Below are 26926 nucleotides of genomic sequence, written 5' to 3'. Positions count from 1 at the left end.
TCAGTATGAGATACCAGATTTCAACTCCTCATATCCATAAGTGACACATTTGGGAGGCGGACTCAATGAGCACCAAACCCCCACTGAAACAAGGCCTACACCATAAGCATGTCTCCAGTGCAGCAGTTCTTCCATTATAGACACAGCGGGTCCTCACAGCCAATTGGCCTGGAGGTCAATTCTTCCCAGTGTACCAACAGCAATCAAGGCTTACCTACACCAAGATTTTGCACTCAGCTCACAAAGGGGTGTACCAAGAGCAACCACCTCGGGTGATTGGGGAAGCTGAGCTACTGGCCCCTATAGGTCACCTACCACACAAAGCCACTCCATCAACACAGGAAGGCAACCAAAATGTGGAGACACAGAAGCATATCACGAATGGGAGAGATTGAGGAAAGCAAACTACTAGACGACACAGAGTCCAGAATCACATTTATAAGGTTACTCAAGAATCTTCTAAAAACTGCTGAGAAACCTGAAGAGACCTTCAAGGACCTTAATGAGAATACAAAAAAAAAAAAAAAAAAAAAGGAAAAGGAAAAGGACGAGTCAGAAATTAAGCATACACTGTCTGAAATAAAGAATATATAGAAACTCAACTGTAGATCAACATACCCCAAGAGTCAAACCAAAGATCTAGTATATGAGGAAACAAAAAATACCCAACCAGAGAGGCAGAATGAAAGAAGAATCCAAAAGTGTGAGGATAATGTAAGAAGCCTCTGGTATGGCTTTAAGCGTACCAACATCCGGATTTTTGGGGTGCCAGAAGAGAGAGATCAGGATACTGAAGGCTATATCAATTGATATATCAATCAGGATATTGAGAGATCAGGATATTGAAAGAAATAATGACAGAAAACTTTCCCTACCTGGTGAAAGAAATAGACTTACAAGTCCAGGAAGCACACAGAACCCCAAACAAGAGGAATCCAAAGAGGACCACACCAAGACACATCATAATTAAAATGCCAAGGGCAAAAGACAAAGAGAGAATCTTACAAGCAGCAAGAGAAAAACAGTTAGTTACCTACAAGTGAGTACCCATACGACTGTCAGCTGATTTCTCAACAGAAACTATGCAGTCCAGAAGAGAGTGACAAGAAATATTCAAAGTGATGAACAGCAAGAACCTACAACCAAGATTACTCTACACAGCAAAGCTATCATTCAGAATTGAAGGTCAGATAAAGAGCTTCACAGACAAGAAAAAGCTAAAGGAGTTCATCACCACCAAACCAAGATTACATGAAATGCTGAAGGGTATTCTTTAAGAAGAGGAAGAAGAAAAAGGTAAAGGTAAAAACTATGAACAACAAAAAGATATCAAATACCTACCAACAAGTGAATCTACAAATCAAGTGAATAAAAAATCTGAAGAACAGAATGGACTAGTGAATATAATAGAATCAGAGACATAGAAAGGAAGTGGATTGACAATTCTCAGGCGGAAGGGGTGTGAGGGGTGTAGGAAGAGATTGGACAAAAATCTTACACCTATGGATGAAGACAGTGGCAGGGGATAAGGGCCTGGGGTGGGGTGGAGAATCAGGTGGAGGGGAGCTATGGGGCGGGGGGGGGGGGGTGGGAGAGGAACACTTGTAATAATCTGAACAAAAAGATTTATTATATTTTTTAAAAATAAAATAAAATAACAACAAAAGACTGAAGATAATCTGAATGTCTAATCCTGAGAAAATAATTAAGCACCCATAGGCATGAAAATAATGCTTACAAATTGTATTTGGAAAGACTTATGATGTAGAATGATGCTGTTTTTTAAAATCTGACTCTTGAGGAATTATAAGATATAATTCTGGCAATTATAAGATATATTTTTAGATTATAAAAGGTAAAATTGTAACTTTACAGTGAAAACACCTGGTAGACTTCATCTTAACCAAATAATCAAAGTTAATATTGCCAGTTAAGGAATAATCAGGACCATATGCCTCCTGATACCATGTTCTTAGTGAGCATCATTTCAGCTATGTTCCTGTCAAAAGTAGGAATCATAAGGAAACAGCCCCTCAAACTGATGGCTGGTCTACAAAATAGCTGGTCTACAATCTTTTGAAATATCAATGCCATGAAACACAATGGCTCAGGAACTATCTCAGATTAACAGAGACTAGAAAGACTTTGCAACTAAATCCAATGCATTATCTTGAGTTTTCTGTAGCTATAAAAGACAATATTGGGAAAGTTGACAAAAATCTCAATCAACTCTACCTGATTAGAGAGGTAGGGAACCTTCTTTCTGCCAAGGGCCATTTGGATATTTATAACATCATTCTCAGGCCATATACAAAATTGCCAGTTTAACAATTAGCCTGCTATCTTTGGTCAAACATTTAATAACTCACCACTAATGCCTTGGCAGGGCCAGACCAAATGATCTCTGAGCCGTATACAGCCCGCAGGCCGGACATTCCGCGTGCATGGATTAGAGTATTGTGAGTGGAGGGGGAGAAGTTGATAATTTTACTTGATTATATGAGATAAATCTTTTTTTTCCCCCCAAAAAAATACACATTTGAGTATGTAAGGTTAAAGCAGTATCATGTGCAACTTACTCTCAAAAATAATTATATGTGTACACATATACACAGATTTAAAAATAGAGGGAGAGAAGTAAATGTAAAATAGGAAATCTTGGCAAAGGAAATTCAGAAATTCTTATTCTATTCTTACACTTTTTTGTAAATCTGAAACTGTCAAAATAAAAAAAAAGTACATAATTATCTATTTATCTGAATCACCAGAAACATTAAATAGATTGCATGTTCAAATAATTTTAGAATTTTTCTTCGCTAAAGTCCAGAAATATTTCAAATGATAGACAAAACTTATAACAAAAAGCAGCTGGCCCCACCCATATGGTTCAGGGGTTGAGCTTCGAACTATGAACCAGCAGGTTGCCAGTTCAATTCCTGGTCAGGCACATGTCCCAGTTGAGGGCCCAATCCCTAGTAGGGGGCATGCAGGAGGCAATGAATCGATGTTTCTCATCATTGATGTTTCTTTCTCTCTATCCCTTTCCCTTCTTCTCTAAAAATCAATAAAACTTTTTTTTAAAAGCAACTGATTTCTTTAATCTCAAACTAAGATGACCAACTGTCCCAATTTGCCTGAGACTTTCCTGATTTTAGCACTAAAAGTTCCATATCCTGAGAACACATCCTGGAAACTCTTCAATCCCAGGTAAGCCAGCACAGCTATCTCAAATGATTTTCTGGACAATTAAAATCTAATGGAAATGATCATATTTTTCTTTTCTATAAGGAAAAAGACAATGTTCTTTCTTCAACCTAGTTTAGTTGGTGCTTCTCAACCACTCTTGTAAGATGCGTATGCACTCAATTCTACACAGGCAGCTTGGATATAAATTGGAATACCTTTCTGGAGCAATTTGACAGATACATTTAGAAACTAAAAAATAAAATAAAAAATAAAAAATAAATAAATAAAAAGTTTATAAACTTTGAGAATAGTTCTATTCCTAGGAATTCATCTCAGGGAAATCACAGATGCCACAAATGTATGAACAAATGGATAGTTATAAGTGTTATTTATTATAGTAAAAAAAATTTTTAAAAAAGTGGGATGCATCCAGAATGTCTAAACTTGGAGAAATGATTATATAAATGATGCTAGAACCACCCAACATGCATGCTAAGGAGTCATTTTTTTAAATCATATATTTGAGCAATAACACTGAAAAATGTTCAAAAAATATTGATAAATTAAAAAAAATAGAATTTCATAAATTCACCGTCATCTATACAGTGTAAAGGCATTTTAAAAATATATATAGCTATGAATGTATGTGTATATGTAAAATAAAAAATGGGATCATACACTATACCCACTATGCTATAGATGCATATACTAAATATATAAGCAATTTTTAAATTGGCGTAACACAATACATAATTTTAGTGTCTACCTCTAAGTGGTAGGATTATAGGTAACTTCTTTTTTTTAATATATTTTATTGATTTTTCACAGAGAGGAAGGGAGAGGGATAGAGAGTTAGAAACATCGATGAGAGAGATACATAGACCAGCTGCCTCCTGCACACCCTCCACCGGGGATGTGCCCACAACCATTGTACATGCCCTTGACCGAAATCGAACCTGGGACCCCTCGGTCCGCAGGCCGATGCCCTATCCACTGAGCCAAACCGGTTTTGGCGGATTATAGATAACTTCTAATTTATCCTTTAAATGTATTTATATTTCTAATTTTCAAGAATGAACATTATTTTATACTTTTTAAAAGACTTCTAATTATAATATGCAATGTGATTACAAACAAGAGATCAATTGCCATAAGCTTTCTAAGAAATCAAGTTCCTTATTTAAAAATGACATTTTATATGAAAAGCCAAAATAGTAAGACTATACATGCAAACATAATGGGGAATAAAAGTTAAAAGTAGAATAGACTGATGTGGAATTTCTTGAATCATACATCCCATTTCAAATAGGTTCTATTACCTACCTCCCAGCTATCAGGCTCCAAGAATTCCTTTTTTTCGGTAGCTTTCAAAAACTCTTCTAGAGTCACCAATCGGTCCTTGTTAGAATCAACCTGATTAAAGGAAAATGTAGTAAAATCAAATAACTATTTCTCATATTACTTAGACACTAGAAACTGTCTTCCAATAAATGCTACTACATAAACATACAGCAGTTAGAGCTAGCCTAACATCCATAAACACTGAGAGGAAAAAAACAAAATAGAACACTAAACATTATATCAAAATCAGAAAATAGATATTTTCCTCTTCTATATTATTCAAATTTGGAAATGCAAAGAAATATTTATATCCCTGATACCCCCAAAATCACCCAGTTTAAGAGTTTAAGTTGCTCTAACTGGTTAGGCCACCACACTATGTATAATCCCTCCTGAAGCCAAGTATTTAGGCAAGAAAAATAACCTTTCCCGTAAGAGAATTGCTTAGCCAAGAGTAATGGAGTGAAGTTAAAATGCTCTCAACAATTATTCTTTTTTTTAATACATGTTTCTTTTTTCTTTTTTTTAAATATATTTTATTGATTTTGTACAGAGAGGAAGGGAGAGAGATAGAGAGCTAGAAACATCAATGAGAGAGAATCATGAATTAGCTGCCTCTTGCACACCCCCTACTGGGGATGTGCCTGCAACCAAGGTACATGCCCTTGACTGGAATCGAACCCGGGTCCCTTCAGTCCCCAAGCTGACGCGCTATCCATTGAGCCAAACCGGTTTCGGCTCATTAATTATTCTTAAAAACAAACAACCTAATAAATTAAAACGAAACCTCCAAATCTTCCAATGGCTCTTGTAAAGTATAGCAAATTCAGTTACAAAAGCAATAACCAAAGGAATTTATTTGATACCTGGGATGCCAGCAGTCAACAGAAATCCCAGTTCATCAATATCAGGTGAAAATCATTACTGAAGCAAAACAATGGGCTTTAGATACCCTGCCTATGAAGTCTCCATTAGAGTTTTCAGCTTAGTAATGTGAACAAGAAATGAATATGTGTTGTTATCAACCACATTTTCTTAGCAAAAACTAAAATAGCCATTTAAAATATCAAATATTAGACTACATTATTCTTTTACTTCCAAAAAGATGTTTTAATAGCTGATATGCAGTGGCATCTTAATCTTTTAAATATTTTAAAAGAGTTACAAAATAATTTTATTCACAGTAAGGGAATACTGAATATTCAGGATCAAAAATGCAAAGTCCAATTAAATATCTAGTCTGTGTATTTGTCTTCCATTTTGTGGTGAGATTTATTGCAGCAACTTGAATAATTCATAGAAGTACTGTAAGATATCTTAAACTTTTAAAACATACCTCATTCATTACATGTTCCCTCATTCTAAGCCTTTCTTCCTCCATTTCTACCATATCATCCTCTTCATTTTTGGGGTCATATACTTTCTCCAACTAAAAAGAAAAATTTTAAACCAACATAAAAGGAAGAAAGATAATAAAAGGGGAAAAAAGAGAGAAAAATAACCAAATACTTAATGAACTAATTTACCTCTTTAGTAAATAGGGCTTCTAATTCTTGTTCATCAAGGAAGCCATCATTATTGACATCTAAAGTTCCCAATGCAAAAAATTGATTTTAATACCTTAGAAAATAATTGAAATACAACTATTTACAAATGGTTTGCAAAAGCAGTACTGACATGAAGTACCAATATGATACAGAAAAATATTTCTTTTTTATGAAGCCTCAGATGTGTCCAACTGATAAAAAAAAATCAATTTATAATTCATCATAGTTTTTAGGGAAATATATCAATTTTTCCAAAAATATAAAGCAATGTGCTATGAGTAAAAGTAAATTTTAATATGATCACATAGAACTTGTTAGATATAATCTACCTAATCACAGAAATACCTTCATTTTACAGAGAATCTTGTAATAAATCATATAACGATTTACCAGTAAAAGCAGATTTAAAGACACAGCTACTGGCTTAAAATACTTTATACTATCAATAAGTATCAGCAATAAAGACTATTTTCTTACACTAGAGCAACACCCGAAACATTTACTCTCAATAGGACTCAATAGTAGACCTTGGCAGAAATAGTAAGAATAAAGCAACTATAATTTTTCAAACAGCAGTCATAAATATTATTTGTATCAAATATGTTACCATGCAATTTGAAAAATGTCTTGGGGTCAAAGTCATTAGGATCCAATCCATCAGCCTCTTCCCATACCTCTTTTAGTTGATCTTTGCTTCCCTGTGAATCAATTAAAAAAAAAACACATTTGGATGGTGAGCACATGGTACAATATACAGATTTTGTAACATAGAAGCCCACACCTGAAACTTATATGTTCATTTTGACCAATGTAACCTCAATAATATATATATATTTTATTGATTTTTTTTTACAGAGAGGAAGGGAGAGGGATAGAGAGCTAGAAACATCGATCAGCTGCCTCCTGCACACCTCCTACTGGGGATGTGCCCACAACCAAAACACATGCTCTTGACCAGAATCGACCCTGGGACTTTTCATTCCACAGGCCGACGCTCTATCCACTGAGCCAAACCAGTTTTGGCTCAATAAACTTTTTTAAAAACACTAAAAGCAAAATCTAATCTATGAGTATATATGCAAATTAAAATATAAATATAAAGAACTTTGCAGAATTAAGAATTAATATCTAAGTACCAATAAAAATCTACTATCTGATTCAAGGAAGTATCTTCATCTAATTATGGTTTCATAAAGTCATAATCCTTACTGGATGATTAACTTTGGGATGATTTTCATGCTTTTTCTTCATTTCTTCAAATTTAGATTCTTCTTCTTTTCTCTTTTCTTCATTCAGTGTTTTTAAATATTCTCTCCTTTCATGTTCCTTCATCATTTCATACTTTTTAAATTCTTCATGTCGAGTCTTATCATAGTTTTCCAGATCATTTGTAGCCTATAATGTAATATTTAAATAAAAAGATGTGTTTGAAAAAATATAAAGTCATTCTTGCATATAGCATATTTTCTAATAGAAGATAGTATATAAGGGCCAAAAAAAATAATAATAATACAGAACTCCTCTTTCTAAATTCTACCATTTTATTTCAGTTTATTTATTTATTTATTTATTTTTTACCAGAAATGCAGGCATTCAAAGAAACTGAAAGTTTAATAAGTTCATCATTAGTAATATATAAATTGATTTTTAAAAGAAGGAAAAAAAAGGACTATATCAAATCTGTACAGTAGAAAACTAGATTAGTTTCTAAACACTTAACTCAATCTCATAACATCCAGGCAAGAACATTTAGTTTGTAACTTGGTACAGTACAATATGAGAGGAAAGCAAATTCTTATCTAAAATCCCTGAGCCCAGATGAGTTCCAGAATATTCTATCAACTAATATTTGACAAGGAAGCCAAGAATACTCAATGGGCCGAAACCGGTTTGGCTCAGTGGTAGAGCGTCGGTCTGCAGACTGAAAGGTCCCAGGTTTGATTCCTGTCAAAGGCATGTACATTGGTTGCGGGCACATCCCCAGTTGGGGGTGTGCAGGAGGCAGCTGGTCGATGTTTCTCTCTCATTGATGTTTCTATCTCTCTATCTCTCTTCCTTCCTCTCTGTAAAAAATCAATAAAATATATTTAAAAAAAAAAAAAAAGAATACTCAATGGAAAAATGATTGTCTCTTCAATAAACTGTGCTGGGAAAATTGGATATTCACATGCAAGAGCATGAAACTAAAACCTTTACAACACTCACAAAAATTAATTCTAAGTGGATTCCAGACTTAAATGTAAGACCTGAAATTATAAAATTCCTAGAAGAAAACAGGGAAAGGCTTCTTGACATAGTTCTTGGTAATGATTTTTTTTAAATATGACACTTAAAGCACAAGCAACAAAATAAAAAACAAGTGGGATGACATCAAACTAGAAAGCTTATGCACAGCAAAGGGAACAGTCAACAAAATGAAAAGACAACATATGGAATAGGAGAAGATATTTACAAATCATGTATCTGACAAGGGGTTAATATACAAAATACATAAAGAGCCGAAACCGGTTTGGCTCAATGGATAGAGCATCAGCTTGGGGACTGAAAGGTCCCGGGTTCGATTCCGGTCAAGGGCATGTACCTTGGTTGCGGGCATATCCCCGGTGGGGGGTGTGCAAGAGGCGGCTGATCGATGACTCTCTCTCATCGATGTTTCTGACTCTCTATCTCTCTCCCTTCCTCTCTGTACAAAAATCAATAAAATATATTTTTTTAAAAATACATAAAGAATTCTTAAACTCAATGGCAAAAACCACACAAATAATCCAATTTTAAAATAGGCAAAGGACATGAATAGACATTTTCCAAAGAAGATATTCGAATGGCCAACAGTACACTAAAAGGTATTCAACATCACTAATCATCAGGGAAATGCAAATCAAAACCACAATGAGATAGTACCTCATATCTTTCAGAATGGCTATCATAAAAAAGACAAGAGATAAATGCTAGCAAGGATGTGGAGAAAAGGGAACCCTCATGCCGTTGGTAGGATTGTGAATTAATGTAGTCACTATGGAAAACAGTAAGGAGGTTCCCAAAAGAATTAAAAATAAAACTACCATATAATACAACAGTTCCACTTCTGGGTGTATATCCAAAGGAAACAAAATCACTATGGCAAACAGATATCTGCACCGTTACGTTCACTGCAGCATTATTTACAATAACCAAGAGATGGAAGCAGTCTAATTATCATTTTGGCCATAGAAAAGAAGGAAATCCTACCATCTGTGACAACATGGATGGACCTTGAGGGCCTTATGATAACTGAAATAAGCCAGACAAAAACAAATACTGTATGATCTCACTTATATGTGGAATCTTAAACTAATTGGATAGAAAAAGAAATCAGATTTATGGTTACCAGAGACAGAGGGGTAGGAGGATGGGGTGAAGGTGGTCAATGGGTACAAACTTCTAGTTATAAGATGAATAAGTCCTGGAACATAATGTACAATATGATAACTATAGTTAACAGTGGTGTATGGTATATTTGAAAGGTGTTAAGAGAGTAAGTCCTAAAAGCTCTCAATACATGAAAAAAAAATTTTTTTTACAATGATATGAGGTGATGGATGTTAACTAAACTTATTTTGGTAATCATTTTATAATGTCAAGTCATTATACTGTATACTTAAAAAGTGTTATATTTCAATTGTATCTCAATAATTGGAAGAAAAAATTTAAGTATTTTCTAGATTTTTTTAGAAAAGGAATATGGCACATATGCCACATTCTGGAACATCCATTCAGAGTCTATAATCAAACAGAATAGTACTCCTTTAGCAAAATCTATATGTACTCAAACTAAGTATACTAAATAAAAAATATAAATAGCGAGTCTATAACTCAAGTCATGTTTCAGTTTTTACATGTGTTTTGTTTTTGTTTTTTTAGATTCTGAAATTGTTGGTAAGGGATTACAGACCTATATGTACAAATTATTATCTCCTAGAGGCCTGGAGCATGAATTCATGCACAGGTGGGGTTCCTCAGCCTCACCTGTGATCAGAGCTGGCCAGCCCAGGGAAGGAACCATGGGAGGATGGCTATGGGAGCACACTGACTACCAAGGGGCAGCTCCTTCAATTAGTGTCTGGCCCCTGGTGGTCAGTGCACATCATAGCAACCAGTCAACAGGTCATTTGGTCAACCAGTCATAATGGCCACTTAGGCTTTTTTGTATATAGATACTAATAAAGGTTAAGCCATTTCCCTTTAAAGATATTCTAGAGAGTAATATATAAAAGTTATATTATCACTTCATTGAAACCATTTTATACATTTACTTACAAAACCTCAAAGGCACAATAAAGACATTATTTTTTAGAATTATTCTTACTGCTTTGATTAGCATATCTAAATCTGTAGATTCAAACTTGTCAGGATTCATGTGGTTTAGGTGATCAAATTGTTTTAGAAGAGCATGGTAGTCTATGCCTGTATCTGGAAAAAAAGATGAGAAAACTATAAGTGATAAATTACTAGAAGCTAAAAGCATTAATATAAGTAATATATAAGAATAAGCATTCATATTTATTCCTGGTGGATTTTTTTAAAGAAATTCAAAGTTTTAGATTAAGGGTTCATATACTTTTAAAATATTGCATAATTTGTTATTCTGGGCAAAGATAATGTCCTTGGAACACATTTAATGTGTACATTTTAGTGTTATTCCTAGAAAGACTAGTTGACATCAGTATAATCAATAACAAAAACTTTATTACCATAAAACTATGAAATTTCCTACTTTTCATTAGATAAGTTCTAATACACTGCCCTCATCAAAGTATAAGAAGAAATTCTACACTTGATCTTAGCCAAAAGGCCGAGAAGCGATATATAAGAATAAATTCTAAAAAGAACTACTCTAAAATTTATATGAAAGATTCATTTTATGCTTCTCCAATGACTCTTTTAGATAAAGTCTAATTCGGGTAAATTAATTTGAATAATGACTGATATTTTTAAAGAAACATCAATTGTCTTTCTTTGTAAACAATTTTTTTAAAGTAAGCTATAGTAGCATATTGTAGTTGAATGGGTGAAGTGACTCTGGGCTGTATTGTATTACAGAATTGAACAAAATAGAAGTCAGGGTTTCCACTTAGGAAATAGGAATATACAAATATGGAGTGATGGAAAACAAGAAACCTGTGGAAATGCATGGGAATTAGTACTATCATTGTGAACTTATAATTTCTAAAATATGTATAGAGATACATGTGTGAATACATACATATATAGAAATGTGCATATATGTACGTGTGTATAGACATGCATGTATTTCCTATATCTATCTGATAAAAGTGCCAAGAAGAATATATATTCCAGAAGCAATGAGCACATCTAGTGTCAGCCCTTAGATTGTAATATAATTTCACACTAAAAAAAACAAATGCTCACAAAAATGCCTGATTCCTGGGCTGCGCAGGGTAAATATAAGATAACCCTGAGACATTATGTCATGCAAGAAAAGAAGAAACTGCTAAATTTAGTTCAACCAAGCTTTTACTGAATTATTAGTATGGCACGTTCTAAAAGTTTTACTTATAAAGAAAAGATGTGTTACAAAATTTAGTCCTAAAGAATATGACCAGTAAAATATATGAAAAGATATTTAACCTCACTCAAAATAAGAGAAATACATATTAAAACTTCACTACAATACTATGTAACAGAATGGCAAAACTAAAGTTTGAAGATGCATACTGTTAGCAAGGCTGTAAGAAATTATTGCTGGTGGGAATGTGTATTAATATAGCCTTTGTGGAGGAGGCAATATCTATCCAAATTACAAATACAAATGTCTTTTGGTTTAATAATTTCACTGTGGAGAACTTATCCTATAAGTAATCTTACACAGATACATAGTGATATATGTAGAGTGTTCACTAGAAAAAAAAATGTCTATCAACAGGAGCCTGACTAAATAATGATTTCTCCATGTAATGGAAATCTATGCAGCTGTTTTTAAAAAATGAATGTCTCTATGCATTAATACAGAAAGATTTCCAAAATATACTGTTAAAGGAAAAACACAAGGCAAAAAAAAAAAAATGTGTATTGTATGCTAGCTTATATATACAAAGAGAGAAAAAATAAGAACTTTTTTTTTTTTACATTTGCTTATATAAGAATAAAGAAACTTGGGAAGGGTTGTGTTAGGGGAAATGAGAACTGACAGGTTACAAAAATATCAGGGAGCTTTTTGCTATACCTTCTTACTCTTTTTGCTATACCTTCTTACTCTGGGTTTAAACCATCCTACCTAATAAAAGAGTAATATGCAGATTAACCATCACTTTGCTCCACAAGCCAATCAGAGCGAGTATGCAAATAAACCCAACCAAGATGGCTACGGCCACAGAAAGCAGGAGGGAGGCGTTTCCCTAGCAATGGAGGAAGCCAAGCTTTCCACCTGCCCTGCCCGCCTAAGCCTCCACTCAAGGCTACAAAGTTTCAATTATAGAAGGTAAACAAATCCAAACAGAAATGGCTGCCACCACGGGGTAAGCAGCAGGCTTGGCTCCGCTCCAGGCTACAAAGTTTCAATTGTAGAAAGGAAATATATCCCAGATTCCAGGGCCTCTGCTTGGGTCACTGGGACGCGTGGCTGCCTGCAAACCACCACAGGCCCCTCATTCAGGCTGTTCCATGCCCCAAGGAAACCCCAAACCTGATCCAGGACACCCTTCAGGGCAAACCAGCTGGCCTGCACCCATGCACCAGGCCTCTATCCTATCTAATAAAAGAGTAATATGCAGATTTACCATCACTCCAACACACAATATGGCTTCCCCCATGTGGTCAAAGATCCTGCCCCTATGTAGACACAAGATGACTAGCAGGGGAGAATAGTTGGAAGGGACCAGGCCTGCAAGGGAGGGCAGTTGTGGGTGATCAGGCAAGTAGGGAAGGGCAGTTGGGAGGCACCAGGCCTGCAAGGGAGGGCAGTTGAAGGCAATCAATCCTGCAGGAGAGGGCAGTTAGGGGTGACCAGGTTGGCAGAGGAAGGAAGTTGGGGGCAAATGGGCTGGCAGGGGAGCAGATAGACATCAATCAGGCTGGCATGGGACTGGTTAGGAGGTTATCAGGCTAGCAGGCAGAAGCGGTTAGGAGCAATCAGGAAGGCAGGCAGGTGAGCAGTTGGGAGCCAGTAGTCCTGAATTGTGAGAGGGGTGTCTGACTGTCCGTTTAGGCCCGATCCCATCGGGCAGTTGGATATCCCTCAAGGGGTCCCAGATTGGAGGGGGTGCAGGCTGGGCTGAGGGACAACCCCCATGCACGAATTTTGTGCACTGAGCCTCTAGTGTGAATATATTACCTACTTTAAAAATTATACCTGCCCCAAAAATTAAGATCCTTGAAATCCTTCTTCAGATTATCAGAAATTTCAATTAATAAATTCTGAATCAATGACAAAATATTCCTAAGTTTTCTAAGCTTATTATATTGTTTTCTTTAGAAAACAGAATTCAGTCTCTATCTTGAAATAAAGAAAGTATTGCCAAGATTTAAGGAAATAGAGATCGTCAAAGGAGAAAGAAATCTCAAAACACCTTAGGCTGGTTTCAAGGATGAAATTACCTTGTGTGCCTGGTGACCTGAAAGCGTATAGTATAAGCTCCATTTACCTCTCATTGATATCCTTAATTTCAGGATAATGAGCATTTGGTACATGTTTTCTAAGTCTATTCACCAGCAGGGAGTTTAATGCTCTACATGAGCATTTCTCCAATATTATCCATTGACCAGAGGAGCATTTTAAAATGCAGATTACTCATACCCAGAATCTGAATATCTGGGGTTGAGATCCAGTTATTTGCACTTTTAACTAGCTCCCCAGGTAGTTCTTATGCTATGTGAAGATTAAAAACTATTATTCCACAAAGAGTAAATGTTCAGATTCTATTAATGACAATGCATCACCCAAATGACCAATCTATGGGGGCAAGTCTCAAGGACACAGGAGCTAGTTTGAAGGGTCTCCCACCTGCTAAATCTGGCCCCTTGATTTTCATTCATTATTAGAAAGGCTATTCTAAAATAATAAAGGAATCCACCTATGTTGTCACTTAATGCTTTTATTATTTTATTTTCTACACTTAAATCTTTGATTTATTTTAACTTATATACAAGATACAGAACTAACTATAACGTTTTCCAAATGGATACCCAATTGTCCTGACACTTTTTTTTTTTTTAAATCTAGCTTTCTCCCACTAAAAATTAGATATCACCTTTAGTTCAAACTAAGTTCTGTGTGTATTTAATTTTACTTCTGAAATTTCTAGACTGATTCCACTGGTCTTTCTACTTACATGTCAGAAATATACAGTTTTAAGCTAGTTTGGTTCAGTGGATAGAGTGTTGGCCTGTGGACCAAAGGGTCCCAAGTTCGATTCTGGTCAAGGGCATTTACTTGGGTTGCAGGATTCTCCCTGGCCCATTTTTGGTCAGTGCTTGTGCAGGAGGCAACCAATCAATGTGTTTCTCTCACATCGATCTTTCCCTCTCTCTTCCATTCTCCTTAAAAATCAATAGAAAAATATCCTCAGATGAGGATTAACAAACAAACAAACAACAAAAAAGCCAACATACAGTTCTAATGACTGAGGTACAGTGATATATTTTAACATCTAATATATCTGGTCCTTCTTCATTCTTCTTTTTCAGAGGTATGTGGCTTTCCTTGCTTGTTTCCTTTTTCATATGAACTTTTAAATTAACTTGACTAGTACCAGGGGGAAAAGTACATATTTTTATTTGGATCATGTTAAATTTATAAATTAACCTAGGGAGAATTGACATGTTTATCAGGTTGAGTTTTTGCATCAAAAAGATGTATGTCTTCTGATTTTTTTCCTAATCTATTTTTGTGTTTTTCAGGAGTATTTTACATTTTTTTTTATCTGTGCATCTTGTACATTTCTTAATTAGATTATTCTGGGTATTTTATCTTTGCTGGTATTGTAAATGGAGTCTTTTCTTCCATTATATCTTCTAACTGGCTATTGTTTGTACATGTGAAATATACTGATTTCTGTATAATAAGTTTACCTTGCTGAGTTTTCCTGTTGTATATAGTAAGTTTTCAGCAAATTACTTTGGGTTTTCCAAACACGTCATCTGTAAATAGAGATGGTTTTATCACCTCTTTTCCAATTAATTCACCTCAATTATTTTTCAGTTTTGTAATTGTTTTGACTAGAACCTCCAATAAAATTTTATTTAATAGTGGTAAGAGTGAGCATCAATTGTCTTGTTCCTGATTTTAGTTATGATACATACTTGTGTTTCTCCATTAACTATGATGTAGTTGAGTTGAACATATCTGATCATATTACAAAAGTAGCTATTGATTACTATCAAATTAAGAAGAGATGTTAAATTTTATCAAATGTCTATGTTGCATTTAACATATATACAGAAACGGCATTTGACAAATCGTTTGTTTGTTTGTTTGTTTGTCCTTACTGGATTTTTTAAAAATATATTTATTATTTATTCCAGAGAGGAAGGGAGAGGGAAAGAGATAGAAACATCACTGATGAGAGAGAATCATTGATTGGCTGCTTCCTGCAAGCCCCCTACTGGGGATTGACCCTGTAACCCAGGCATATGCCCTTGACCAGAATCAAACCTGGGACCCTTCAGTCCGCAGGCGATGCTCTATTCACTGGGCCAAACCACGTAGGGCTAGAATCCTTTTGACAACAATAATTTTGGTTTTTACATCATACATAATAGGAATGTGGACACTTTCCTTCTTTTTCTATGTTCTAGAACAGTTTAAATAGCATTCACAGTCTGCCCTTTAATGGTTTAATATTCCCTTTGACACCATCCAGGCTGGTGTTTTGGGGGAGCTAGTTCTCTGACAATTTTTCTATTTTATTTATGAAAATTGTTCCAATTAGATTTTCTCTTTTCTTTTGGTTTACTTGGATGTTATTTTTCCTCATTTAAATCAGTGGCTTAATTTACTACTTTTCCTTTTTCCTTTTTATTGATATAATTATTTTAAGCCAGTCATTTTGATTTTTTAATGATGTGAATGTATTAACTCTTCAAATAATTAAATTTTGAAAATTAAGAAAGGTTAAATTAATCTAACGTTAAATTTTGACTAGAAAACATGACATATGCCAATTAATATAATTTGACCTCAACAACCAGATTTTGAAATTTTTCTACCTTTTATGTAGCACTTACCTTGAAAGGAATCCAGTTTAGCTTTAATTAGCATTCTTAACCTTCCTACTTCTTGTCTTTTCAGTTCATCAAGTTTTGTCCTCACATGGTGACTTACTAAATCAAGCTCTTTGCTTAGTCTCCCACTCTGTTGACAAAATAATAAGTTAGTTTTATCCATTACACTGTATTTTAGAACAGATGCCATATATTAAAAATAGGATTATAATAAAGTAGAGATAGGAACTTTTGACTAATTTCAGTAAGTCTGATATTACGAAAGCATTTTCTTTCAGAAAATATTCAGTTTGTAAGTCTAAAATCAAGATATCTAAAAGCATAAAACTTATAAAGGCATAATTAAAACACAAAGGAGAAACTCAAAAAGTCACCTGTGTTATAAAATAGTGCAGCCATTTGGGGAAAAGAATTGGCAGTTCCTCAAAAATTTAAACGCAGAAGCTCTCTCAAGAAACATGCCTGCACCCCCTTCCCCAGGGCATTTTCCTTGCCTCTCTTTCTCCTAAACTCCTTTTGCTTCTGTAATTTGTTTTCTGAGCCCATTTCTTCTACACCTCACTTCTTCTGCCTCTGTAACTTTCTAAATAACTTTCTCTTGCCCCAGCCAAGTAGATAATTTGGTTAGACTTAGAGCATCGTCCCAATATACCAAGGTGTGGGTTTAACTCCCAGTCACAACACATACAAGAATCAACCAATAAATGCATAAATAAGTGGAACAACAAACTGATGTTTCTTTCTCTCCATCCCTTCCTCTCTCTCTCTCTAAAAATCAGTTAAACAGAGTTACCATATGACCCAGCAATTTTATTTCTAGGCATATACCTAAAGAATTGAAATGTATGTTTACATAGAAACTTGTACATGAATGTTCACAGTAACATTATTCATACTAGCCAAAAAGGTAGAAATAACTCAAATGTCCATCAACTGGTGAACTGACAACCATAAATGGAATATCCATCCAATGGGATATTACTCATCCATAAAAAGGAATCAATATACTAATACTTGATACTTTGAGATGAACCTTGAGAACATAAGTTTTCATTCATTATGCGAAGTCATAGTATCCAGACACAAAAGGCCATATATTACATACTTGCATTCATATGAAATGTCCAGAATAGGCAAATCCATAGAGATAGAAAGTAGATTAATGGTTGCCAGGGGCTAAAGAGAGAAGGAAATGGGGAGAGATTGCTTAATGGATACAGGGTTTCTTTTGGGGGCAAATGAAATTGTCCTAAAGTTAGTGGTAATGATTACATGACTTCATGACTTTGTGGATATACTAAAAAACACTGAATATTAAGCTTTAAAGGGGAAAACTTGATGGTATGTGAATTATATTTAATAAAGGGTGTTTTTTTTTTTTTTAAGTAATTTGGCCTACTTCAGCTATTGTCATCCTATATATAAATACCTTCAAAATTCATGTTTTGTAGGTTGACGCCTTTGATTACTTTTTTCATAGATTAGTAATAAGATACATTTTCCAAGATTTAAGAAACAAAATAGCTAGTGGTTTACTTTCTCTTATTTATAAGTGCACTTGCAATCACAAACTGCAAGTCTAACTGGCAATCAGGCAAACCCTTTAGGACTGAGTCAATAGGGCCTGCTAAAGACGGTAAACAAAAGAAACCCCATAGGGAGACCAAGAATGTTCACAGAGGAAGGAGAGCTAGGAAAATATACTCTTATAGAAGCAAAAATAGCAGTGTATCTCAAGGAGAGAATGGTGATTATTACTAGATAAAACAACAGTTCTCAAAGTGTGGGTCCCAAGTGGAAGCTTCTGCGCCACCTGGGAACTTCAGAAATACAGACCCTAGACTTATTGAATCGGGAAGTCTGGAAATGTGGCTCTAAATCTGTTTTTGAATCAGCCCTGAAATCTGAAAACCATTGAGATAAAGTAAAAGAGCTCAGGAAGAAGAGGAATAAAAAGTGTTCACTAGATTTAACAATTAAGAAGTCATTGATGCAAAGCTGAATGTAGTTAAATGATGTGATAACCTCTAATATTTATCTAATAAATGTGTATTCAGATGAACCCTAAAAGAAAGAAAGAAAGAAAGAAAGAAAGAAAGAAAGAAAGAAAGAAAGAAAGAAAGAAAGAAAGAAATCAGAGTTCAGAGCAAGATGGCAATGAAGTAGATGGAAGTTACACTGACCTCATCTCTAGACCATATCAATGTCAGAGTTGCAACTAAAGTTGCAACATCTAAAGACTAACTAAATAACCATCTAAAGACTAACTAAACAGAGTCTTTTTTTTTTTTTAATATTCCCAAGGTTTTTATTTTCTCTATTCTTGCCCTCCCTTTATGAACAGAAGCCTTATAACTAAGGATATACAGAGGAATCCACATGGAGACTGGCAGGAAGAGCAGAGATATGAAAAGGGCTGGCTCCACACCCATGTGTGTGTGTGGGGGGGGGGGCGCGCGGGAAGGGGGTGGGGGGCAACGGGGAGTAAGAATTCAGAGGGATGCCCTAGCCTGTTTGGGTCAGTGAATAGAGCATCAGCCTACAGACTGAAGGGCCCTGGGTTTGATTCTGGTCAAGGGCACATGCCTGGGTTGGGGGCTCAATCCCCAGAGGGAGGTGTACAGGAGGCAGCTGGTCAATGATTCTCTCTCATCACTGATATTTCTCTCTCTCCCCCTCTCCCTTACTCTCTGAAATCAATATATATATATATATATATATATATATATATATATATATATATATATATATATATATATATATATATATACAAAAAAGAGTCCAGAGGGATATCTCGGCTGAAGAAGTCTCTGGAAGAGCAAGGGGCCTCAGCTCCACACCAGGCTCCCTAACCTGTAGCACCAGATCCAAGAATTTGAGCCCACACAGTATCTGGCTGTGACAATCAGTGGGGCTTCCACCCACCCTGGTGAGAAGAGAGACTGATCCTTTAAAGAGCCAGTGCACAAAATCTCACTCGCAGCATTCACTCTGGGCTCTAGTGGAGGATCAGCATTTTGGAGGGGACCAAAGTCATATTGGAAGAGATTGAATGGCATGGCTGTGAGCAGAGGGCTGGAGACACAGAAGCAAATGTCCCTGTGCTAGGGCCCTCTCCCACACCATCCACGGATGCCATCATTCCCAGGCCAAGCTTTCCCCTCCAAAAGGCATCAGCCTGGGAGTGGCAATAGCCCCTACTTGTCGACTCCTGGAGGCCCTGCCCTGCCAGGATCACTTTTCTGGTAGAGAGGTCTGTCATGCCCTCCAGCCTGGACCCCTTGTGCAGAATTTATTGAGGAGCTCTTGAGGAAGCTCGGGCAAAGTCGAGGAGTACCAGAGTCATACAGAGTGAGACTGAGTTGTGTTGCTGTCAAGCAAAGGCCTTTTTTTTTTTTTTTTTTTTTTTTTTTTTCTTTTTTTCCTGTGCACCTGAATGGCACCAATCTTCTGGGGTTGGGCTTGACCCTACCTCCTCATGACATCAGCCTGGAGTGACACTAGCCCCTCCCTACCAACTCCTGCAAGTCCAGCCCTGCCAATCTGCCATTCTCTAACCTGGGCCCATGGTGCAGACTTTCTTAGAGGGCTGTGGAGGAGATCTGGAGAGACTCAGGGGGTGGCAGACACAAAGGGAGAGACTGAGTTGTGTGGTTCTAGGGAAAGGACCATTTTTCTTTCGCACACCAGACCAGCACCACTGTTCCTGTGCAAAGCCATCCCTCCACACAGCCAAATCTTGTTCTGTTTTAGCCTGATGGAGTCTGATGGCCTTACCCTAGCAAAGCCCTGAGACCCCGCCCCACCACAAAGACACAAAGGCCCCAGGCAGGTGGCAACTAGCTTTGGTGTACCCTCAGACTTTTGCTGAATGGGCTCAGACCCAGCATTGGCACTGAGTTTGATTCTGTGTCATCCTGGGGACTACCACTCACTCCTACCTGGTGACTCACTGAGAACTTATCTCACACACTTGCATATGGTCAATGAGTGAGCTTAACAAGTAACCAGTAGGTGGAGGCAGATCTCAGGTTAACCAGGGACTTGACTGGCCTGCCCCCAGGCTCTGTACTGATGGAAGCAAGACTTAGTATGCAGCTTGTCCCCTCCCATGCACACCCAGCCCAGCAGAGACAGCCACAAACAGTGGATTACTCTGCAACTCCAAACAAGTAAGCCTAGGGCCAGTCAAGGTAGCATCTGACATTGACCTGCACCAGAAGCTCCAGAACCAACACACCCAGTGGCTGGCTTAAGACCACATCAATCAATTCCTCAAGCAGCACACCCAAAGGGAGATCTTGGCAGGCACCAGACCCTGGTTGGATGAATTACACTTCATGATATCAGCCTCCACACAGCAGTTCATAAACTATGGCCAGGTCAATCCTCATAGTCACCAACTCGAGGGTCAATGCATCCTCAAATGGGCCAATAGCAATCAAGACTCAACTACAACAGGAGGGTTCACATAACTCACACAAGAGACATTCTTGGAGCACCTAACTCACGTAGTCAGGGAATCTGCACTGCTGAGTCCCACAGGACACCTTCTACAAAAGGCCAACCTACCATGACTGGGAAATATAGAAGATCTACCAAATACACAGAAACAAATACAGAAAGGCTGCCCAAATGAGGAGACAAAGAAACATGTCCCAAATAAAAGGACATGAGAAATCCCTAGAAAAAAAGAGCTAAATAAAATGGAATCTACCAGTTACAGAGTGCAAAACAATGGTTATAAGAAAGTTCAAGGAAAGAATAGATGAACTCAGTGAGAACTTAAACAAAGAGATAGTAAGCATAAAAAGGACATAGATACAAACAACAGACTGATGAATGCAAGAGGGGAGGAGTGCTGGGAGTGGTGGTGAAAAAGGTGATGGGATTAAGAAGTACTAATTGATAGTTACAAAATAGGCATGGGGATATAAGATAAAGCATAGGAAATATAGTTAACAATATTATACTAACTATGTATGGGGCCAAGTGGGCACTTGAATTATTGGAGGAATACTTTATAATTTACTAGAGGCCCAGTGCATGAATTCATGCAGAGAATAAAATAAGAATGACCCAGAAGGGTTCTTTCTAACAAAGTTCTATAATTCTGACTCTAGAAATGGATGAGGTATTTTTTTAGAATTTTTTTAAATAAACAAAAATAGCATAAACAAACAACATTTGAGAGATATAACTGAAAGTTTAATATTAAATCACTGGACATTTTTTTACAGCTGACTCTAAGATAAACCCAACTAAACTGATTCATCACCCTTCAAGTATGAGCTTTAAAAGAATCTCTTTGGTAAGTTTTTTACAACTCCCTTTCTTTATTATGAGAACTAAGGAGATGTCTGGGGCTATAATTATGTCTAGTAGTATCCTTAAGACAAAGGCAAATAGTTAAATTTCCCCTATTTTTTTTTTTTTTAATCCTCACCAGAAGACATTTTTCCATTGATTTTTTTAGAGAGAGAGAAAGAAAAGGAGAAAGACAGAAATATCAATGTGAGAGAAACACATTGATTGGTTACCTTCTGCACCAACTCCTACCAGGGCTTGAGTCAGGGAGGAGTACATGCCCTTGACCAGAATCCAACCCAGGATCTTTCAGCCTGCAGGCTCACACACTATCCATTGAATCAAACTGGCTAGGGCTAAATAGCCCCTGTTAACATAAGATGTGGCCCATTACCTCTTCTATTAATCTGGACCTGATTAAGACACCAGAACTTATCCTATTTTATACTTTGATTAGCTTTCTTTTGTCCTCACATCATGATCCAAGCCCTTTAACATGATGCACAAAGCCCTCTGTCATCTAACCCAAGATTCTGCCCAACTTCATCTTTTAGCCAATCATGGCCTCCACCCTTTAGCCTAGGTTACTACTTCCAATTTCCTGATATCTCTTGTTTGAATGCCTCCCAGTCTCTTTCCTTTTCTTAGTCACATCATTAAGCACTGACATAATCTCCACACACACACACAAAAAAAAATGACTTCCCGCCTTTCCCTATTGCTTCTTACTAAATTATGAATCCATCCTCTGTATATCCAAAATATACTATCTACTCATCTTAATAATCTTCTGGATGTTAGTCTCCCTTGAGGGTTCTCTAAGGGTTGGGAGCGAGTCTCCTTTTTATATCCCCAGCACTTAGATCAGTGCCAGGAATGTTCAAATATTTTTAAAATAATTATTTAATTACTTTTACCTTTATTTCCTCTATGTCTGCTTTCTGGAGCTTTTCTCTGAAATGATTATCTGTTTCCAGCACATCAATCACTTGCTTGAGATATTCATCATAATATAGTCCAGTATCCTTTAAATTAATAAACAAACAGTAAGCTTCTGAAAGATTTTCCTTCCCTGCATCTAAATATTTCAATTTAACAACAACAACAAAGAAGGCTAGCAAAATAGCATTGAACTATTTGATAGTTTGGGCAAAGTTAAAAATCTCAAATATTTTGTTGCAGAAACCATGTTTCAGGGATCACACCAAAATTGTGTTTTAATGTACGTAAATGCAGGTTTCCTATATAGCTTAGTCCAGCGTTTTTCAACCGCTGTTCCGCAGCACACTAGTGTGTGCAGACAAGACAAGACAAGAATTTTATAATTTTTCACTATTTTGTTTACTTAATATTTCATAATAAAGTAATTATAAAATACTTTCTTTGTGTTTATTTGATTCCTATTCAAGAGAATTACTTTATATATAGTCAATATAGGCACAGAGTTAAATTTTTTAACATTTTCTAATGGTGGTGTGCCTCGTGATTTTTTTCATGAAACAAGTGTGCCTTTGCCCAAAAAAGGTTGAAAAACACTGGCTTAGTCAATGAGGACTTCAAAAAATATTAATTGGTTTTACCCCATTGGTACCTGTTTCTCTCACTGCCATCTATCTCTCCTTTGAATATAATACAGTGGTTTTTTGGCTGGTTAGCTCTACATTAGAAATGTATTGTGATTAATTCTTCTATACATTAATTAATATACTAACTACATATAGCCAGCATGGCTCAGTGGTTGAGCATTGACCTAGGGCCAGAAGGTCATGGTTCAATTCCCAGTCAGGCTATATGCCCAGGTTGCAGGCTCAATCCCCAGTCTGATCAGTGATTCCCTCTCATCATTGATGTTTCTATCTCTCTCACCTTCTCCCTTCTTCTCTGAAATCAATAAAAATATATTTAAATACATATATATAAACTGCATTTAAAAAAAAAAACATTGTCTAACATTAAGTAATACACGCTTGTCCTATATTCTTTTTACTGCTACTTCAAAAATAGTTTCTAAATGTCCAATTTTATAACTAATAAATATTAGCAATATTTTAGTCAAAATTCTTTCCATAAGGTTATATCTGTTATTTGACTTACTGGTGGTTCTATCTTTGCACTGTCCACAGGCTGAGCACCTTTTACTTTTGTCTTGTCTATGTCTATAGGCACAGCTTCAAGAACAGTAAGTAGACATGTAACCAAGAGAAAATAATATTGCTGTAGGATGGTACTCCACCTCATCTGAAATAAAGATATAATTATAGAAAGGTCCTGAAAAGATGTTTTCAAACTGTATATACATGAATTCCCAAAGCCACATTAATAATATATTAAATTTCAAGAAGTTTAATACAACAAAAGAATTCTAGGAAAAGGGTTAAAATAGATTATAACATAAAAATGCTTAAAATACAGCACTAAAGAGAAATGCTTTTCAGCTAAAATTAAAAAGACAAGGAAATAAAATTTTGACAGATTGTATAGTATAAGAAAACAATTGGTTTATTATAAAAGCTTCAAATAAAGATGGCAATGAAGGACTCAAAATTTAAATAAATGGTTCATGTTTTAAAAAGAGAGAATAAGAAAAAAAATAAATCAGCCGAAACCGGTTTGGCTCAATGGTAGAGCGTCGGTCTGCGGACTGAAATGTCCCAGGTTCGATTCCGGTCAGGGGCATGTACGTTGGTTGTGGGCACATCCCTGGTAGGGGGTGTGCAAGAGGCAGCTGGTCGATGTTTCTCTCTCATGGATGTTTCTAGCTCTCTATCTCTCTTCCTTCCTCTCTGTAAAAAATCAACAAAATATATTAAAAAATCATTTTTCCTCAATTAAAATATTAGAGAGCCAAAATTACTTTTGGATATAATAATGAGCTTCAACTTAATTTTGTGAAAAGGGTGTTCTATGGGCACAAGTTGATTAAAAGAAACAAATAACTAGCTACAAATATTCCCTTAACCTTATTAATAATTACCATAGCCAGTAGTCATTTGCTAAAATTATTTCTGGTCAATAATTTTTCAAATAAATAGGTCAATAAAATATCTAGCAAGATTGAAACAAACAAGGAGCAACTATTGCTGGTCCCATGATATGATTCAAATTTTGCTTATTCAGCTTCCATTCCAGAGGACATCAGTAGCTCCAGAGGGTCTACTATAAGAATTAAAATGATGCCCAGAAGATGGCTGCTCGGGTATACACCTAGCCGCAGCAGCTCACAACAATTTCAAGGGAATACAACTAAAATGTAGAGTGGACATTGCCCAGAGCTACAGGTAGTCGACTGACTGAAAACTCTACAATAGGAAGGAGGGAGAAAACCAGAAGGAAAATCAGAGGAGCTGAAAAAAAGCCTAAGGTACGGAGACATGCTGCGCGCTCGCACGCACGCGCGCGCGGAGAGGTCGCAGCCGGAGAGGAGGAGAGGGCTGGGTGCTGCCTGGCGTTCCCTAGCAGGAAGGAAATAGAACCCCCAGCCTGGGCTGAACCCCCGAACCGGCAGCGCTGAGCCCCAAGTTATGTGCCAGACCCTGGGGACCCAGGCTCCGGCAGGGGGAGACAATCCCGGGGGACGGCGAAATGCGGGGCCCCCGGAGTCGCGCGCACATGGCACGCAGAGGACTGAATGTTGACTCTGATGCTGGATTACCCTAGCCGGAAGAAACAAAGCCTCCGGCGGCAGCTCTGAGCCTCATTCCAGACCGCCACGAACTCCAGGTCTGGGCCAGTCCCTGGGGACCCAGGCTCGGGCAGGGGGAGACGGAGCTGTGAGGTGGAGTCCTGGGAGCGCGGCCAAAGGCCGAGCCCCCGGAGTCGCGCACACTGTGCGCAGAGGACAGTCTGTTGACTCTGATCCTGGACTCCCCTAGTGGGAGGAAGAAAGAAAGCTCCAGACTGGAGGAACGCCACGAGGAGCAGGAGCCCCTGCCGGACACCGGCCAGCCGGGCGCCAGCAAGGAGCCGGGCGACGGGGCCCCCAGTGGGGGGGGTGCCCCTGAGCCTTCGACTGCTGAGCGCTGGCAACGGAGCCAAGGACGGGGGCTACTTCCTGGGCGGCGCCGACCCCGGCAACAGACTGGAGCAGCGCGGGAGCCCGCGGAGAACAAAGGGGTGCCACAGGCCAACCTGCTGAGCTCCCAGGACAAGGAGGAAGAAACCAAAGAAGTTCTCAATGTGAAGAAATCAAGTGAGAGCAAATGATAGTAAAATTACTTAAGAAAGAATACAAAGAAGATCTTGAAAAATCAAAGACTACGTCAGAACTCAACGCACCAGCCAACATTGCAACATAAATGCGTTTTGTTTTTTTTTTAAAAAAAGAAAAAAAAAAAGAGAAAAAAGGGACAGAATGTTGGAACAGCGGCGACCAGGCCTAGAGTGGCCAGGCACAAGGCAGTGGCAGCTGGGCCTGGAGCAGCAGTGGCCAGGCCCCAGAGCAGCAGCAGCCAGAACAAGAGCATCAACGGCCAGCACTGGAGCAGCCAGACCTGGGGCAGTGGCAGCCAGGCCTGAGGCAGAGGCGGCCAAGCCCAGGGTGGCCAGTCCAGGAACACCCAGACACGGAGTGGCTGGGCCCGAAGAAGCCCGGCCCAGAGCAGCCGGGTTGGGAGCAGCTAGGCCCAGAACAGCAGTAGCCAAGCACGGAGCATCCAGGCTGGGAGCGGCCAGGCTCGGAGCAGCCGGGTCGGGTGCGGCCAGGCCCGGAGCAGCGGCGGCCAGGCTGGGAGCGGCCAGGCCCGGAGCAGCTGGGTCTGGTGTGGCCAGGCCTGGAGCAGCGGCTGCCAGGCTGGGAGCGGCCAGGCCCGGAGCAGCAGCTGCCAGGCTGGGAGCAGCCAGGTCCGGAGCAGCTGGGTCTGGTGTGGCCAGGCCCGGAGCAGCGGCTGCCAGGCTGGGAGCGGCCAGGCCCAGAGCAACAGCTGCCAGGCTGGGAGCGGCCAGGCCCGGAGCATCCGGGTCTGGTGCGGCCAGGCCCGGAGCAGCAACTGCCAGGCTGGGAGCGGCCAGGCCCGGAGCAGCCGGGTCTGGTGCGGCCAGGCCAGGAGCAGCGGCTGCCAGGCTGGGAGCGGCCAGGCCCGGAGCAGCAGCTGCCAGGCTGGGAGCGGCCAGGCCCGGAGCAGCCGGGTCTGGTGCGGCCAGGCCCGGAGCAGCGGCTGCCAGGCTGGGAGCGGCCAGGCCCGGAGCAGCCGGGTCTGGTGCGGCCAGGCCCGGAGCAGCGGCTGCCAGGCTGGGAGCGGCCAGGCCCGGAGCAGCCGGGTCTGGTGCGGCCAGGCCAGGAGCAGCGGCTGCCAGGCTGGGAGCGGCCAGATCCGGAGCAGCAGCTGCCA

At 38.3% G+C, this 26926-nt stretch overlaps 1 protein-coding gene across 2 annotated transcripts in view; it reads right to left on the bottom strand.

The window, feature by feature from the left end:
* Window positions 1-26926, bottom strand: part of NUCB2 (nucleobindin 2) — a 41190-nt gene that overhangs the window by 6847 nt on the left and 7417 nt on the right. For both annotated transcript variants that reach the window (XM_084895476.1, XM_084895477.1), the window contains exons 3-11: window positions 23694-23837; window positions 22517-22624; window positions 16296-16422; window positions 10420-10523; window positions 7284-7469; window positions 6682-6772; window positions 6054-6112; window positions 5864-5956; window positions 4510-4599 (exon numbers count right to left, since the gene is read on the bottom strand). In XM_084895476.1, coding sequence (XP_084751602.1) covers window positions 4510-4599; window positions 5864-5956; window positions 6054-6112; window positions 6682-6772; window positions 7284-7469; window positions 10420-10523; window positions 16296-16422; window positions 22517-22624; window positions 23694-23837 — 1002 coding nt within the window. The remainder of the gene's footprint in view (window positions 1-4509; window positions 4600-5863; window positions 5957-6053; window positions 6113-6681; window positions 6773-7283; window positions 7470-10419; window positions 10524-16295; window positions 16423-22516; window positions 22625-23693; window positions 23838-26926) is intronic.

The sequence above is a fragment of the Pipistrellus hanaki genome, assembly GCF_964339955.1.
Source record: "Pipistrellus hanaki genome assembly, chromosome: 9".
Classification (NCBI taxonomy): domain Eukaryota; kingdom Metazoa; phylum Chordata; class Mammalia; order Chiroptera; family Vespertilionidae; genus Pipistrellus; species Pipistrellus hanaki.
The sequence above is the reverse complement of the archived record's forward strand: the minus strand, read 5'-3'. Positions and strand labels throughout refer to the sequence as shown.